At 39.5% G+C, this 19,681-nt stretch overlaps 1 protein-coding gene across 2 annotated transcripts; it reads right to left on the bottom strand.

Moving 5' to 3' along the window:
• Positions 1–9,068: 9,068 nt before the first annotated feature.
• Positions 9,069–17,924, bottom strand: LOC124141314 (putative ankyrin repeat protein RF_0381). 2 transcript variants are annotated; one of them, XM_048402328.1, is made up of 10 exons: positions 17,872–17,920; positions 17,770–17,828; positions 16,934–17,061; positions 16,298–16,387; positions 15,278–15,346; positions 13,546–13,586; positions 13,240–13,324; positions 13,073–13,117; positions 11,814–11,885; positions 9,069–10,697 (listed from the first exon to the last, which is right to left on the bottom strand). In XM_048402328.1, exons 3-10 carry the CDS (start codon positions 17,025–17,027, stop codon positions 9,241–9,243), a joined length of 1,953 nt encoding a protein of 650 aa, XP_048258285.1. In that variant the 5' UTR covers positions 17,028–17,061; positions 17,770–17,828; positions 17,872–17,920; the 3' UTR covers positions 9,069–9,240. The 2 variants fall into 2 exon arrangements, with proteins under 2 accessions (XP_048258285.1, XP_048258284.1); XM_048402327.1 differs by having other exon boundaries at positions 17,770–17,924.
• Positions 17,925–19,681: the final 1,757 nt, after the last annotated feature.

Below are 19,681 nucleotides of genomic sequence, written 5' to 3'. Positions count from 1 at the left end.
ATTCACAAATATTGATAAAAGTATAGAAAGGCACTCTCCTCTGCTGGTGACGAAATGAAGAAAGTAGTTGACATGAATAAGAAAACACAACAATGGTTTGATTGGAAATGTCAGTTACTAAAAAAAGAGAGATGTACATGCCTCAACAAATTCAGAATAGATACACATTTGCAGTCGTTAAGGGAATATACAAGAATTAGAAATCTTATCAAAACCACATGCAGGGAAAAGAAGCTTATATTTCTTGAAAAGAAAAGCAATATTTGAAAGATAAGTTTAAGTTGTTGGAAGAATTTTAGACAACCTTCGGAAAGCTAAATCCACATTATGAGTTTTAAAATAATATTGAAATTGATAAATGGTATGATTATTTTCAAAATATGTTCAGTGGAAATGGTGTTGGGGATGATACCTACTTTGAATTTTCAGATCAGGAAACATGTGACAATGACATGTCTCTGCCACTCACCACAAATTTATATCGATCATGTCAACAACAGATTGAGATACTCTAAAAGGTCTATCAATGTTCATTTATCATACTACGTTAATTAGAATATGACCTGTTAAACATATCTTTAACCACTCCCGAAAACAGAATTGTACTATTGGCCTGAGGCCTTTCAGCATTGAATAGAAATTATCCTAATATGACACATAAAGTTTTTTTGGTCATAAAATGTAGTACATGTTTTTGTCAAATTATCAATGAAATACTCCACCAGTACACTTTAGGACACAAGACGACAGCCTGTATACTCATGGATAGAGGTTAATATATACTCTTAAAAAAGTGATGCATTAGATTTTGAAAAGGTGGAAATGGTGTAACCCTTTCTGAAAACGCTTTGAGCAAGACTCTAATGTCGTTCTTTGAAATCATCGGAGAAAAAGAATGCTCGAGTGTTCGTCAAAAGTTGTGAAATGGAAATGTAGGGCCCAAGACTTGAGTTGCTGGAATATTGCTTGACATAGAGGGAAAGTTGAAGTTATCCCTTTTGATCTCCCTCTTGTCATACAGTCTTGTTGATATTTTATTATCAATATGAATCATATTAATTTTTATAGGTCTCTGGGTGTACCAACTGTAAAGGTAGAACAATACTGTACCTACTCATTTGCAATAAAATTAGAATATTTAAATTGCTTCATTGTTTTACAGTCAACATTTTCTGCTGTATCAACTCACTAGGTGACACGCCACCAAAAGTCTTCTTCCAGGTAGTCTGAAAACATGTATTTCAACGTGCAGTCATTTTCTCCCTCGTGCACACGCTTATTTCATTTCAGGGAACTCTTGTACGTGCGTAGGTACCAACAGAGCACAATCAATTTTGCTTTACACTCCGAGGACGTCCCTCATTTCGTTGTCCTCATGGCCTGATAACGTCGCTCCTGTTTTTAGTTACTGGTCCAGACGTGATTATTTACAGGTCTGGTGATATTATAATATTAAAATAACTTCTTAAACTAAATTGCTCACGTTTCTCAAATATGACCCAAAGACGATTCATAACCAGGTTTATTATACATTTCACTTTTATCCTGCTAACGATGTTTATTCAGATGAAGAGGTGCCAAACTACCCAAGCATGTACCCTACAATGTAGACCTGACATCAAATATCATTTACAAAAAAAAGTGAAAAAAGACCAATATTAGTGTTTTTTGGAAAAGCATGATTCACATACAAAAAGTCCAAAGGGCGTAAAGGGTAAACTAGGTTACACTATATGAATGAATCACTGTAAATTGGTGATGACACCATGTGTTTGCGAAAAGGGAGAGACATGTCCTGCTCTACCGGTAGCACCGTCACTCATCCACGTGTCGCAAGTCATTTGGTATTCAGTTTCAGTGGAGTTTGTTAGACATCTTCAAACCACACAACAGGGAAATAACACATTCACAAGCTTTCACATGAAAGCCGGGACATTTCCCTTTCATCGGTTTTCTTTGAATCAATCTTGCTTACAGCAGTATGAGTACCTGAATCATTTTCGACAATGGTACGACACGCTGTACTCAACTATCTATCTACCATTGATTTCATCAAACGATATTCGATCTATAGATATAGCCGCATATAATCTTCAATAGAAGTTCAAGTTTGTATAACCTGAAGAAACAACGGTGCCTTTGCACGCACACAAAAATACACTGGGCATGATAGATGACAATAAGTTATTTAGACAACACAGTCACAATCCAACCTATAATCCCCGTGAAGATCTGGGTTAGAATAGGTCTTCACCAACCCATGCTTGCCGTAAATGCTTGGTCCAGATTCGATTATTACTGACGGGATCGGGTGGTCAGGCTCGCTGACTTACTTGATGCATGTCATCGATCCCGATTGTGTGGATTGATCCTCATGATATCAATCACTGGATTGTCTGGTCCAGACTCGATTATTTACAGACCGCCATCATACAGCTGGACTATTGCTGAGTGCGGCGTAAAACAACAAACAAACCAACCAACCAACCATTATGGATGATGTACTACGTACCGAAGTGACTTGTTTCTTTACCTCACTCCACCAGTATACTTTATGACACAGGACGATAGTCTTTACACTCATGGACACTTTATACTCTTTACAAAAGTAGGGTATACTCGTAAAGAACTGAAAATTAATAGGATGAGTGAGTTGGGTTTAACGCCGCCTTTTAAACCGTTAAACCCAACTCACTCACTCACTCACCCTACCTTTGTAAGAGTACATATATATATATATATATATATATATATATATATATATATATATATATATATATATATATATATATACTGTGATTAAAGTATCCCTGTCAAGTGTGCTACTTTATGATTTGGTCTTTGCAATCAAACAAGACTCTTACCATTCCCTCAGAAATCAGAAATTCCTGTTTATTGGTGTAAGCGGACGTCTGTATTTAGAACAATTTAGTACAATTTACTTTTATTAGCTCCTCTCACTGAATGTCAAGTGACCATGTGTCGTGGACTGTTTGTCCTGCTTAAACTTCGTTTGACAGGCATTACTTAGAAATTGACGGATGACAAGGTAGACACAATTTTATGGACAACAGGTTCTTTAATACAGTAAAAAGCGACTTTTCGGTATAGATCAAGGCTATTTCATCCCATCCGCCTACCATGAACTCATCAAGCAATAATCACTTATCCTGTTTAATTGGTTTCATGTCCCATTGGCTTCCATCGTGTTGTGACAGTATTATCATTCTGTTGTCAACACCTACTCATGTTATCCCACTCATGTATGCAATTTTTACTGTTAATCCTCTACTGTTAATCCTCCACCAATTATATATATATTCTGTACAATGTCCCTTATTCAGTTTTGATTGACAACGGTATAACGATCTATACCGAAACGTCGCTTTTTACGATTCAAGAAATTGTTATCCATAAAATTGTGTCTACCTTAAACCTCTCTGGACCAAAAAACCTGACCACTATACATACTTGTTTCAACGATGACACCCGAATTTGTTTAAGAGGTTCGAATACGAAATTTTGTTGGTTCTAGTAGAGGTTTCGTTTGCGATATGTTTAGTCTTTACCTTTATTTGACCTTTAACCATGACCGTGCTGCCACAAAATGATTGTCCTTGCTCTGTAAACAGCATCTTCCACGAAATCACTGGACCTATGAAGCTGAATCTTGGTGCTTGGTGTTCAGCAATATTGACACCTGAGTTTATTCAAGGGGCTCGAGTCCGATTTCCAATATGACCATCGTGGATATTATGGATTGAACACACTAGTTTAAGATCTGTTTGGAATATTACATATTTTTCTAGCTTGTGTAGAGCATGCACTTACATTCTTTCTAAATTCATACTGTACTTCCGTAAACGTCTTGTCTGACAGTGTCAGACTTTCTGAATATGTGATATGTATGTTCCAAATTATGATGACATGATATTTGTTTCAGCTCGTTATATTTGATAGTTAGTCCTCTACAGTTATGCAGAACATATTGTCATGTTAATGTTGACAACTTTTTAACCTGTTGACTTTATATCAAGGTTAGATACCGCACCATGGCACTAACTTCGATTTGTTTTACATTGAATATGTGATACTTGCCTTCTATGTACACAGTAAACAGCCAAAGTATCAATCGCAGCTATCAATCTAAATCAATCAATCTAAAGACCTACCAAAACACACGCATCAACCAAGTCAGGGAGCTTCTCCACCCGATCCCGTTAGTCGCCTCTTACGACAAGCATGGGTTGCTGAAGACCTATTCTAATCCGGATCTTCACGGGTCTATCAACAGACAGAACATGACAAAATCATTTACCTGCATGCGTACATCAGTAAAAGGGAGATGAAGACGTACATCATTTTGCTACGTTTACACTGCTCGAAACTCACTTGCTGCACCGCTTCTTATTTCGGTTATGCTGTTGTGCTCAGCCCTAGATCTTCAGATCAGCGATCCAAGAACTTTGTCTTTTGATCATTTGTGCTGTCGTAATTCGGGTGTTGCATGTAAATGACATATTGTAGAACTGATTATGATAAGCTTGTGCAACTACAAAGTGTATTGACGACGTTGTCACATAGAGTACATTAATCGACTCAGAGTCGCCCTAGACAAACACAGGTCTAATACCCTTATATAAAATGATGTCAACATGTATGTTCCTATGATCATGTTCATGCGCGAGGCATTTGTTGTTTTGGATCAAAGGCAGGCTGTGGTATGAAAAAGTGTTCTGTTATAATATTAATGTCATTGGATAAACATTAATGTCAGCAGTCTTATTATGTCGTGCTTCTAGCATACATATATTTCTTATGTTATAAATCTTATGGTGTTTGTTTTTAAACATACATAAATCTACATGTAAATGTAAAATTTTAACGTTTTGATAACTGAGAGAATGAGCAAAGTCTGTTCAATCGAAATAACTTTGTGTAGTTAAAGGTAATTTAAAAGGTTTGTAAACATGTAGGCACAAGATGTTTTATGTTCCAATATTCATATTGGTGGAGCTTTATATCATGTTTTCGATATGCTAAAATGTTTAACACTTCTAATTGGAATAATATAATATATAGCTTTGGTGGTTTGATGACATGTTGCAATCTATGAAACACCATTCGCGCCTTACAGATGACAATTTGCTAATCTAATGCGACAAATACAAAAGCTTACTCACTACTTGCTATCGGTAAAAGACGGCTAACAAAGATGCAGCAGTTACATAACTACACTGTTGTAGGGTTAATTTCCACACTCGTTATCTAAATCTTTTTGAGGTGTAGAAACATGTATTCGTATCAGTTTGCTTGAGTTTGCTGCTCGACATCATGGTCATTATGTTTTCACACATGGTGAAGTCGAGTTCCATTGGACCATACAGCGGATTTGCTCATAAACAGTCCATGTAGTGAACAGCTGGTCTATGTTCCACGCTGGAAACAAGGCGTCCAACACACTATTGCTTGCTTTGAGAGGCAACAACGTGGGATCGGGTGGTAAGGCTCAGTGGCTAGGTTGATCTCGTGTCATCATTCCCAGACGGTGTGGGACTTTGTAAGTAGGGCAGCGGCGTATTTAAAATATTGTAAGTGTTTAGACAGACATATCGAACTCAGAAGTCCATGTTCAACTAACAGTTGCTGACTTAATTAGCCATGCAGCACTTGAATACTTTTCGGCACATGTTTTACAAAATGGCGGCACGACAATACTGACAAATTACCTTTAAAAACGCCAAAACAGTCAATTGAAAATATTGTGCGAGTTATGGGCCTGACAACACGAACGAGTCGAATCTTTTCCTTGCCGCTGTATTCTAAACTTTGCAACATTTGCATGGGCTGGAGAACTGATAGGCTCTAAACTATACCCTCCACCACTTTGTTTTCATGATGACACGATGTGCTGTGCTTGACAACTTGGTATGTACAATTGAAAGGGCTTCTCAATGTGAAGCCGGAAATCTGACTGACCTTTTTATTGTAAGGGAGCTTCTAATTGTAAATGATTTGCCGGAAATGGTCACAGCTTTTTTTTAATATGTAATTTGGTTTGAGATATTGCCTTGAAAACTGAAAGTTTAACTCACTAACTCTCTCAGAAAAAGAAGTAAAAATGCGCAAGTTTGTGACAGCTTCACTTCATGATTTGAATGTCAGCATTTGATGATTTATGCATTTTACAATGTTTAGCTTTGGCATCCATCTTCTAGTCATCGCTTTGATCTGCAACATGTGATGACGATGTGAAAGAGGCAGGTGTTGAATAATTTATCATTTTCAGAAAATGTAACAACATAAGGAATTATGTCATCCAATGTTTTTGTATTCAGATTTCTTTAGTCGGTTCACTTTTTTTATGCACCTGTGACTTGATATAGTGTCACATGTTTGCGATATGACTTCCATTTTTCTGCCGTTTACCTTAGTTATGATAATATACATATAATATACATTGATTGGGGAGGTAATATGAACGGTTAACATAGAATTGTGACGCTAGCTTTGATATGTGCATCCAGGTAACAATTATTCATTTCAAGGGCTGAACATAAATGGTAAATAATTGTGTTACTTTGACACGTGACAAGACCGTGACACATTCGTCACCACTCGCCCCTTTCCGTAACCTGCAAGAAGACCCGTCCCCCTATCGATGAATGTTACGTGCGAAAATACATCAAACCAATCAGAATGCACATATGATTTCAAATTCTCCCTCAGAATCCCTCAGATATAGTTTTTGATTTTACATATGTTTTGCATCTAAAAGTATACCCAAGATTCAGTTAAATGAGTTCAATCATACTGTATAATTCCCCATGTACATATATGCTTATGAAATACATATAATATACGGATATAAATGTGAACCATTACACAACCAGTTGACAGTTGTTTTAGGTATGCCCGTTTACGCTAAGACGGAACCTGGTCGCAAAAACGGCCACGTGAGGGGCAAGGGTCGCTATTCGGCTTGTCCAAAAATACACGAGTTGGTCACGAATGGACAGTGACAGTGAAGGGAAAAGCGTGCTGAGATATGCATTGTAAATGCGTGTGCTGTGTGTAATAGCGAGTTGCTTCCCTTTGACCAGCAGAGTCAATTTGTCTGATTGTTTCATGTGATATGATACTCTCACTGTGTGTGGAAAGTGGGTACACGGGATGAACTCACAGACATTAACACACATACATACACACTCACACGCACACATACACACACACACACATCACGTCACAGTGTTAATGTGCGCCAGTCTCCCAACCATGTCAGTGGCATTGTGTTGTATATTTTAAAACATGTCAATTTTACAGACAACGGAGATTATCAATTGAACCGATGTGACAGTGTGTGATGTGCGTATCTCCCTCAGGCCAGATTTGAAAGGGTATGACGTGCGATCGTCGGTCATATACACCAGATTTGACAGGGTGTGATGTGCGTATCTCCTTCAAACAGATCAGAATTTTCAGGGTGTGATGTGCGTGTCTCACTCATACAGAACCGATGTGACAGTGTGTGACGTGCGTATCTCCCTCATACAGACCAGATGTGACAGTGTGTGACGTGCGTATCTCCCTCATACAGAACCGAAGTGACAGTGTGTGACTTGCGTATCTCTCTCAGGCCAGATTTTAAAGGGTATGACGTGCGATCGTCGCTCATATAGACCAGATTGGACAGGGTGTGATGTGCGTGTCTCCCTCATACAGAACCGATGTGACAGTGTGTGACGTGCGTATCTCCCTCATGCCAGATTTTAAAGGGTATGACGTGCGATCGTCGCTCATATAGACCAGATTTGACAGGGTGTAATGTGCGTGTCTCCCTCATACAGAACCGATGTGACAGTGTGTGACGTGCGTATCTCCCTCATACAGGCCAGATGTGACAGGGTGTGACGTGCGTGTCTCCCTCATACAGAACCGATGTGACAGTGTGTGATGTGAGTATCTCCCTCAGGACAGATTTTAAAGGGTATGACGTGCGATCGTCGCTCATATAGACCAGATTTGACAGGGTGTGATGTGCGTATCTCCTTCAAACAGATCAGAATTTACAGTGTGTAATGTGCGTGTCTCCCTCATACAGAACCGATGTGAAAGGGTGTGACGTGCGTATCTCACTCAAACATGGCAGATTTGACAGGGTGTGAGGTGCGTATGTCCCTCATACAGAAGTGATGTCACAGGGTGTGATGTGCGTATCTCCCTCATACAGGCCAGATGTGACAGGGTGTGATGTGCTTATCTCCCTCATACAGACCAGATGTGACAGGGTGTGATGTGCGTATCTCCCTCATACAGAACCGATGTAAATGGGTGTGATGTGCGTATTTTCCTCATACAGAACAGATGTGATAGGGTGTGATGTGGGTATTTCTTCGATGAAAATCAGGTAACAGGGTGTGACCTCCTTCATAGAGACCAGTTGTGACAGGGTGTGATGTGCGTATCCCTCTCATACAGACCAGTTGTGACAGGGATTGACGTGCGTACCTCCCTCAAACAGACCAGATGTCACACGGTGTGGTGAGCGTATCTCCTTCATAGAGATCAGATGTGACAGGGGGTGACGTGCGTATCTACCCAATGCTGATCAAAGTTGTTCTGGCGTGATATGTTTGTTTTATTTATACAGTAGTATTGATTGTTGTTTCCCGACAGAGGCACAGCAATATTCCAAAGTGGTCGCTGAAGTCTGGGAAACGAGCGAGTGAAAATGTACTCCTACAAATCAGAGGTTATAACCCATGATATACGTGTCTAAATTGTACACACCAAATGTAACAGTGTGATATACGTGTCCTATCGATACAGACCAAGTGTGACAGGGTTCGATAATGCATGTATATATCTCCATCATGAAACAAAACATGAAATAATTCAACCCACTATGTTTAACATAGTGAATAACTCTTTGAGATATATTGATGCAAGGCGTTGGCATATCCAGTCTACTCTCACGGCCACGAATACGGTGGACCTGTAACACTGCACACCTCAACTTCAAATCTGAACCTGTTGATAAGGTGCCGTTATAGCAAACTGACGCCTTGTTAATGATTTGAAACATTTATTTTATCCCGTACATGAACTGTAAATACAGTGAGGTAAAAAAAGACATTTATCTTTGTACAAGAAATTATCACAGACAGCTCTGAATGATGTACACTTCCAGAGACACTCCGATATAAGCCCCTTGATATGGCCCTGAATAGTTCTCCAAACTCAAAGCAGCGTGTCAGATCTAGCTCTAAGAATCTCCACTATAGCGCCATGTTTGTTTCTCAGTGCAGGCTGCAATGGCGTTTCACCTCTGTTGTTTGTGGCAGATACTTCTACAGCTGACTCTGAGAGAACTCGGTTTACAATTCCTACTGTCCCCGTGAATGCAGCAAGGTGTAGGATGTTGTTACCTTCATTATCCATTACTGACAGGTTACATCCTTTACCCACCAGGAGATCGAACACCTGTTGTTTACCCTGCCCTGCTGCAAACATCACCGGTGTTCTCCCTACCAAACTTGGGCTCTCTATGTCAGCTATCTTGTGTGTGATGAGATGCTCGACAATGTGCACATTGCCACTAAAAGAGGCAAGGTGAAGGATGTTGTTACCTTTATCATCCACTGCTGACAGGTTACATCTTTTACCCACCAGGAGATCAAACACCTGCTGTTTCCCCTTCTCTGCTGCAAACAGCACCGGTGTTCTCCCTACCTGGCCTTGGCTCTCTATGTCAGCTATATTGTGTTTGATGAGATACTCGACAATGTACACATTGTCACTAAAACAGGCAAGGTGAAGGATGTTGTTACCTGTATCATCCACTGCTGACAGGTTACATCCTTTACCCACCAGGAGATCGAACACCTGCTGTTTACCCATCTCGGCTGCAAACAGCACCGGTGTTCTCCCTACCTGGCCTCGGCTCTCTATGTCAGCTATCTTGTGTGTGATGAGATACTCGACAATGTACACATTGTCACTAAAACAGGCAAGATGAAGGATGTTGTTACCTTTATCATCCACTGCTGACAGGTTATATCCTTTACACACCAGGAGATCGAACACCTGCTTTTGACCCATCTCGGCTGCAAACAGCACCGGTGTTCTCCCTACCTGGCCTCGGCTCTCTATGTCAGCTATATTGTGTTTGATGAGATAATTGACAATGTGCACATTGCCACCAAAACAGGCAAAGTGAAGGATGTTGTTACCTTTATCATCCACTGCTGACAGGTTACATCCTTTACCCACCAGGAGATCGAATACGTTTTTATTGCCCATAGCCGCCGCCTTCATCACAGCTGTTCTGCCATACATGCCTATACTGTTAATACTGACAACTGCTGTAAGATATTCTATGATATCAGTATTGCCACTTAAACATGCCACATGAAGGATATTGTTGCCGTTGTCTAACAGTGCTGAGGTATTGCACCCCTTCCTCACCAACACATCAAATATGTCTTTTTGACCTGTACTGGCTGCAAGAAGCAAAGGTGTCCAGCCACCCTGGGATTTGTTATTTATATCTACAGAACCAGTTGACAAAATGTTCTTTACTATCTCTAACTTTCCCTCCCGACAAGCTTCATACAGCATGTGGTTCCTGTCATAGTAGATCAGCTTCATGTTGCCCTCTTGTATCTCCCACATGGACGTTAGGTGAGGCATCTTCCCTGGAAATTGTCAAGTGCATTTGAAATAGAATGTTTGTAAATGTCCCTTTCTGACTTAAGAATCTAAGGGCTGACATACATTGTCAACGCATAAGCATCGTTACTCAACGGTTGAGAATGTTTGTTAAGATGGGCTCCAGAAAATATTCTTATTATCAATCACAAGAAAAAGGGGATATGTTTCCTCGGAAACAGAATACTGCTGAACTGACAAAAAATACAGTTTAATTTTGCGTCTGATACTTTGTTTCAGTTGACTAAGAGTTTCCTATAATCGGATTGGTCGAATGGACAGAGGCAAACTGACGGCTATCGGTCGTTCTTATTACTTCTTGATTTATGAATATCTTAGACAAACTGGATATGCTAAAACATTTTCTTTGGAAATAACTATATAAGCGGCTGAAATTAATTTCATATGTTTTATCAGTCACGCGAAACATTTATCCGTGGACATACTATACTAATAAGTTTGTAGATACTTGTAAACACAGGGGTCCATTAGACCATTTGTAATGATAATTGAATGATGTCATTTGTATCTAGTTGTAATCGTCAAATAATTTATAATTTAGGAGACACAAATAAACGACCATAACATTTTGTAAGTATAGCACCCTAGCATCTGGTAGTTCCAATGCATGAAAAACACATGTCAGTGTTCATGCCAAGTCAATCTTGTCATCACAGCGTCATATCAGCATGTGAGTTCAAAATCAACCCACTATTAAATTGAACAAAATATAAGACTATGCCTTTATAATAATTCATTAGGGTGAACTTGGCAATGTGTATGCAAACACTTGTAACATCTACATACAAGTGATTTCGACCCCAAAGGGTAAACTAAGCAGTAAAGCTGCTAACTCTCTCTACAACATGTTCATATATCCTTATTCTTCTCCTGAGAGGAAACTAAGCAATATATGTTTCCTATCTATGTAAGTTAATATTTAATCTTCCTGCGACAACATGCACGACATATCAGCTCATGAAAAGGAACTGCGAACTGGACATGCAAATACAGTTCAATGTATTAATCACTTCCATGACATGCTATCGGAAAAAAAGAGTCTTGATTTGTTAAGGAATAATATATGTAGCTGTAAATCCCACCTTCTGTGTCCAACCTGTGTCCACCTTCTGAAACTGCGTCTGAAACCGACTCTGTATCGTCATCAGCTGAATCTGAAAACAAACATCAAACTGTTTGAAAATAACTATATTTAAGCTACAAATACATGCACACAAAAACACCGGTGTTTATGGCTGTGTATTCCGTTCACGATCCTCATCAGCAATCAAGACACAAGCAAAATAGAACAACAACGTCAACTAGTGTCCTAAAGTACTGTGTAAGAAATGTATCTTTCCGTATTGCTTAAACTTAGAGAAGTGGCGTTGGATTCTGGAATAGTTTAGATGTATGATGGAAAACCATTTGTTATCCCCTCACGTAGAATGTTACGGCATGACAAGAAAGATGCACTTATGATTCTGTATTTAAAATCGCTTCGTTCTGTGACGTTACTATTATTTGTCTGTACGTGACGACCGCCTCCGTTGTCCAGTGGTAGAGCGTACGCCCGGAGAGCGGAAGGTCCGGGTTTCGATCCCCGGCCGCGTGATACTAAACATGTTAGATAGATGGTACTTGTTGTTACCCTGTCTGACGCTTAAACAAGGACTGGTCGGTATACTGTGGCTGAATGGGGTATTCAAGTTAAACTGCGGCATGGTATATCAGTGGGCTAGCACTATAAATCGGCATCAGTCCGGACAAGTACAAGCAGCCACACACACACACACGTGCATGTACGTCTCTATATAAGATCAATTATCTTGGATGCTTCATAAATGTGTGGTGACAAAAAAAATACCATTGACATAACAGCTGAATTTCTGAGAGAAAATGTTCAATATCGTATTTAAAACAGACATATAACTGGTTGTTTAAAATGTATTAAAGCTTATAGTTTAAACCCACAAGAGTGCATTAACTTGACACCAGTGCATGGTTGAGTGGTTGAGTGACACGGTCAGAGACAATTATAGTTTTTGTCCAGAGTATGGAATGTATGTTATCTATTCCATCAGCGCATGTCATACTGACACCAAACGGTCACACATCGATTAACATTACGTGCATATGATGGTTAAACTGGGGACACATGAATAACAACAGAAGAAAATGTTTCATTTTGGGTAACATTGTGCCATGTATGAGGATGTGTTTTCTTTGTTCGTTGCAAGGACATACACTCTGCAATGTGATATCTGCAATTTCAGGGCGTGGATTTAAATAGAAATTAAGATGCGTGTCCTCATCAATGGTAGCCCAACCCAACGTCAAAATAGCTGGCATATACACTCACAGTGTCCGCTGGCGTCAGATCGCATCCAAGGCAACATCCTGGTTTCTGAAAAACAGATAACTTGACCTGATTATGCACCACGCAAGTTGTTTTTATCAGGGTCATTCAATCGTACTGTTTGTCAGTTACTGAAGGAACAGAGTGAATACAAACACAAGCGTGTGTACCTGCTTCTGCATCTTTCTCGAGCTTCAACACTCTTCGCTCCAAGTCTGTTATCCTTTGCTGCATGGCATCAAGACGTTCACGAAGCTGAAACAAATTTTAGATAAACTTACAAATGTGTAAGTAAATGATATTCCACATCATATTTTTTCAAAACTAAAAACAGTATATACATGCTGTAACTTATTCAAAATCTAACAAAGAACTTAATGTTACTTTGTAATAATATAATATATAATATCCATAGTACATAAGACATAGCATACAAATATTGAACACACTATCAACAGTCGTTAGGGAAAACATACCTTCAGTCCAGTCTCACAGTCTATGTGAAGATCTTCAAGTTCTAGAAAAATGAACGAGACCAAAAATAATACTTGTACTTCAACACTTGAGATAATACAGATATTCACTTTTGGTAAATCTATATTCAAACATGTAATTATATCCTTGGAAAAAATTTACCTGATTCAACTGGATTTGTTGATTGATTTGTTTTTCGCATTTCAACATTTATTTCGATATCTTTGACACTGGTAATTATTGTGTGAATAAATCCCAGAAGCAGAGGCTTGACTTATGTTTGGTCCCTCATCATCCTCAGAGCGTCTTCTTCAGTTTCGTGCATAAATACAAATATCAAACTTCCGTCTTCCACACTTTCCAAGTCAGCATTTTAGGTGCGTCTGACCCAGTTCATCAGGTTGTTGAGTGGTGTGACTACTTTATCTCTTGTTAACAGTAACACTATCCCCCCAACCGCAGAACACCTCCAGGTCGTCTTTCGTGTGTGTTTGTATTGAAAAGTCGTAGTAGTATTTTCGTTAAACAGTTTCAATTATTTCTCCGCCTTTCATCCCCGTAACGGAAAATGAAGTATAATTGTTCATATATTTCACATACTAAGTAACATCAACTTCGTCCTGTTAATCATGATTGTGTGTACAGGTATCGGTACGCTGATGAACTAAGACTCTGTTGTTGGTGTTGTTGTTGTTGTTGTTGTTGTTGTTATTGTTCCCATATTAAAAGGTCACTTGTGATGTAAATAACTTCAATAAATGATTCTGCATATTAACTTTAATCACGTTGTGCAGCCCTGTGACTATACCAGGGTGACTATGCATGCTCCACCATCCCAAATTCTCCCTTTTGTTATCTGTTTAACATGCCTACCTTTTTCTTCCAATAAATTCGGCACTAAATGTCCACGATCAGCCTCATAACGATCGTGTGGCCCCTTATCTGCAATATACGATTATCCATGTCAGTTTTTTGTACCTTTAACGTGTACTATAACCTATAACCGCAACCCATAACATTATTATATACATCAATGTAAAAGACTGAGCATTCTGAATTTGAGAAACGTGATATTTTCATTGCAGTGAACATAACACTTGATATTTCACTGCATTGATCATAACACTTTCACGGAACTATTGTCATTCCCTTAAATTATCTCACTTTATCGCCAGTGTCTGGCCCGTATACAAACTTTTGATGTCCCTTTTCTACGAGTTCCATATTGACAAGGCAAAATAATGAAAGATGGTTATTTATGGAGTTAATATCACTGCTTGCCGTTTGCTATTTTCTCGAAAACGTTTCGGTATGAACTGTAGATTTCTCATTTCTGTTACCCAACCAGCGTGTATTCCTTTGCTTCCAACAGCGTTCTCCTAGTTTTCAAGAATATGTTTTTTTATGGCTGATTTTGTACATAATCATGTCGAAATGTATGATAAAGAATTTTCGTGACCTTAAATACGCCACTCGTGAAAATATCTCCCTTCCCCTCATCACTCCATGAGAGAAACATGGTATTTCACTCGACACATGAAATATCCTCCAATTACACAACAAATTAAAGTTTCCTTCCTTGTAACTTGAAATGTACTTTTTCTAATCCTTCTCTGTATTCGATCATATATGCACTACGTGTCTTGGTATGTGCAATCGGCATGAAACGTAGTGTGGTGTAGTGTCACGCCTATTTGTGTAGCATACACATCACGATAACTATTCCAATCCTACCTGGCCGGGAGGAACTGTTGTGGATGTTGACGTTGACATCTCCAGTATACGTACTGACGCTACCTTGTACTGAGAAGAAGAGTAGACTTTTCAAAATTTCAGTAACAATCAAATTATAATTAAAATAACGCAATATAAGAGTGGACATGAATAATACTATATAGTTTGACAGGTTTGAAATGTGTACGTTCTTACCTCGTTAATGTACAGTATCTGAATGTCTTCTGCATCTGATTACACATGATTTCAATGATATACATGATTTTCCATTGGTAGTGGAAATTAAGTACTGTCATGTGAGTTAATTAGGTAACATCATGGTTTGCATGGGTCACGCGATCCAAGAACATGAGACTAGAAATGAACACAACTGCCAATAGAAATGGTAAATATTGTCAACATATTTCTCCTACCTGAAACATGTTATCGATTACTCTATGTATATGAAGCATAAATTTAACGTTTTCAAAGGGTCTGTATGTAGAGAAATATCCATCAATATTGATATCACTCGTCATTTCAACACAACAATTTTTAATGAGAATTTTATCTTTTCATAAGACGTCTGGCCCGAAAGCTGGAGGTTGTGGTTCTAAATACCCTGACCACCTCCGTGGTGTTGTGGAAAGAGCGTCTGCCGAGAGAGCGGAAGCTCGGTGCTTCGATCCCCTTGCCGTGTCATACTAAAACACGTTAAACGATGGTACTTGTTGTTTCCCTGCCCCGAGCTCGGCATAAAGGGGATAAAACAAAGGGCTGGTCGACTCAAAGTCAGTATACAGTATCTGAGTGGTGTATCCATGTTAAACTGCGGCATGGTATCTCAGCGGGCTAGCACTATGAAACCAGTATATATTAGTACGGACTAGTACAAAACCAGTATATATTAGTACAATCAGCCACACATGCACAGATATGTATGCACGCTGCAACAAATGTTAACAGTTTCGCTTAAAACTTACAACGGCGACCACAGACTGATGTAACGTAATGACGAGACACTATGAACACATGCATCACCTTGACCTCCGGAAAACTTCTGTCCTATTGCCTCAAGCTTTTTAACCTTGCTTTCACCTGTAGCGCCAGTAACAGAGACAGCTGTTGATTCTGTAAAATAGGTCTTTCAATCTCAACTGGCTGTCATATTGAAGTATCAGTAGTTAGACATAAACACATTCGACAATTTTTAATTTTTACACAACTGTGGACAAATATCAGGGTATCACACGTTCGAATTGCACAGAATTGTATCAGCAAATATCATAAAAAGTATATGGTATTGTTCCATGCCGTCATCGGAATATCGTTAATGATAGTTCTTACATACAAGGAGACGGAGTGAGTGCCGCTCTTAACAATATTCCAGTTATATCACATGTACAGTGTATCAGGGGAGTGATGCAAATTTCAAACGTTGACCGCCTTGGTGAAACCCACAAGCACGGTTTGGGTGCTGACAAACCTGGAAACATAATTCGGACCTACAATCATAAGTTTCTAGCCCACGCGAATTGCACAGCGAATTGCGGCTCCTTAGACGACAGGGTCACCCGTGCCGAGGAAAGGAGATGGAAATGCATGCAGATATATAAATAATCATGATAACAATAACCATACAAACAAAGTATCATAAGATTAGTATGAGTAGATTACCTGCTACAGGATTGTGAGCTTTTTTAGGTGAGGGAGCATCATGTCTTTTTCCTCTTCTGTCCGGAGGGACGTGTGTTGGGCTGTTCTTCTTCATAACTTCCTAAAGGGGACTTTTGCAGATGGACGTTCTGAAGACAAAACATTTACTTACTTGTACAACACTTGGGTGATATTGCATATAAGAGATATTTCAAACTAGAAATTGTCAAGGATTATTTTCGACTTATCCTCTTATTGGCGCGGCCCATGCAGAATAACAGCGAGGGCAGTCAATTCAGGTCTGAGATAGCATGTCGCACCATACCAACAAACACATACCGATCGTCCTTGCGTTATCCCCTGTACCGGTTATTGGTATGACGCGGCCACTGAAACCGGTTTACTGCACACATACAGTCAAAGAAAGCCCCACCCTGACTATAAATAGCCCACAAGGTGGCAGTCATAAGAAAGTTAAGATTAACTGGGTCGATATTGTTCAAGGTTGTATATACATGACTTGGGTGGCGTGTTGAAGGCCCATAAAGTGTCATATTAGCAAGACACCATGTACACATGTACTTGGTTGGACACTTTTCAACATATAGATCTATTTTCATCTGACATTTGATTATGTTGGTTGGTTGGTTGGTTGGTTGTTTTACGCCGCACTCAGCAATATTCAAGCTTTATGACGGGTCGACATTTTATTATGACAAACAGTTAAGTACTTCTCCGGCCGAGTTTTCCCTTGAAATTGGCTTGTAACGTAACCTGTCTTCTTTTGTAACAAATCACCTGGAAATTAGTGTCATGTCAAAATAAACAATATAAATACATGACAATCTTCAACTTACGGTTATCCATATAATCCCATAGTGAACACATGAGTGGTAGATCCAAGTTAGAAGACGATGTAGCCACTATATTGTCAATAACCATCGTTTGTGTCACCTAATGTTGCTGTGACTCTCATAGCCACGTACCTGCATCGCCGCCATTGCCACCACCCCTACTCATATGACGGGTTTCAAGAGAGGACGACCTGACCCAGAGTACACCACGCAATCTAACACCACGAAATACGTCCTTGTCGAGGCAGAGAGTGTGACGACTGTCACCACCCAGTAGTAATATTGTAAGCAGGAGATATACCAAGAATTGACAACAGTTGAATCACGTTGGGTTTTCCACCTATACCAAGTTTTTATGTCATAACATGACCGAACTACTGTTCAAAGAGAAAATAAAGCTCTAACTCACTCAAACACACACACATAATCGTACAGGGTACTGTGGTGGTATACCCTATACTTGGGAAAACAGTTTCACATTGCTGATCCCCACAGATTATTAGTTGCAGTCACCTAAAATGAGTTGATGGGATTATTGTTTTGCTGAATATAGAATGAACATATAGCATCACTTCCCGTGTTCAGATATAGTTAAAGTCATATCTAATGCAAAAAGGAATATTTATGAAGATGTTATTCCTAATGACAACTTTGATCAGGTTGTTTTTATTACTCTAGATGCAATGGTGTGACAATAGAGTGACAGGCTGCGCCCTGTTCCACAATGCAATCGTAGTGCTAAGATAATAACAATTAACATAGACTTACGAAATCTTAGCGCTACTATCGCTTTGTGGAACGGAGCCCTGGATATTACATATCATCACAAAGTTATAGCTTATTGTGCAAGGAAGAGTGACTGGGCAGTACTATCAGGACAAGACACTGAGACCCTTTATTACCCCGTTTCAAAGGCGTGGTGGTCGATATTTTGCCTTTCGAGAGGACAAAGCCAACGTTCACTGTGTACGAATCATCAGTGCTCACCTCCTGCAGCACATACATAGAATGCCATGGCCTTTCCCCGATTGAATACGTCTGGGACATGATAGGGAGACGTGTGCATCAAAGTCATAGGCCGGCGATCACTTTGGCTGAACATGTCCAGGCGATCGCACGGAGAGTGAGACTGCAGACTCCTTCAAATCGCCACTCACACGCAGTATGCCTGTGAAAGTAAATTAATATTTGACAAATTGTGGTGGTATTACAAACTTCTGATCCATAAACTTCAACTGGGAAACTTTCAACTTTCCCATCTTACCCCTTAATTTGAAGACATGTTAAGCTTGAACAGGCAGCTGGAGAAAACAAATGTAAGACATGTCACGTGCTGTCCGAGCACGTGAAAAACGAGGTAAATCAGACTTGAGTTGAGTTCAGTTTGGTTTGATATCTCGGCTCGATAGGAGTGAGTGAGTGAGTGAGTATGGTTTTAAGCCGCTTTTAGCAATATTCCAGCAACATCACGGCGGGGGACACCAGAAATGGGCTTCACCCATTGTACCAATGTCGGGAATCGAACCCGGTTTTCAGCGTGACGGGCTAACGTTTTAACCACTTGGCTACCAGACCGCCCGGGCTCGATAGGACCTACATTGGTGAGATTGGCATATGTCGTCGCGATAGTAAGTACATCAACAATTTCGTTCTATAGCTCGTCAAGATAGGACGTTGTAGGATGTGATAGTTCAGATAGGCTGTCGCAATAGGACGCAACAATGCTAGCCAAAATAGGGCTAGACTGATAGATCGATAGCAATAGATTTTGAGAATCAGTTAATTATGTCACATTTACATTTCTTCATCTTTTTAAGAAGCGATTCATGTTTAGTTCCCCGAATTTATTATCTGAAATATTCAAGAGAGTCACGTTTAGCTCCACGCAGTATGTGAAACACCCCTGTCGTCCTTA

This window comes from Haliotis rufescens, unplaced genomic scaffold, assembly GCF_023055435.1.
Source record: "Haliotis rufescens isolate VD_foot unplaced genomic scaffold, xgHalRufe1.0.p SCAF_25, whole genome shotgun sequence".
Classification (NCBI taxonomy): Eukaryota; Metazoa; Mollusca; class Gastropoda; order Lepetellida; family Haliotidae; genus Haliotis; species Haliotis rufescens.
This window is presented reverse-complemented; position numbering and strand designations above follow the sequence as displayed.

Bases quoted from the DNA above. Each gene is read 5' to 3' on its own strand.
- LOC124141314 (XM_048402327.1), bottom strand. From the start codon at position 17,027: ATGAAGAAGAACAGCCCAACACACGTCCCTCCGGACAGAAGAGGAAAA. The intron at 13,587-15,277 runs GTAGGATTGGAA...TCATTTTTCTAG, and splicing joins CAACAGTTCCTCCCGGCCAG to AACTTGAAGATCTTCACATA. The intron at 13,118-13,239 runs GTACACACGCTT...TCTGTTTTTCAG, and splicing joins CGAGAAAGATGCAGAAGCAG to AAACCAGGATGTTGCCTTGG.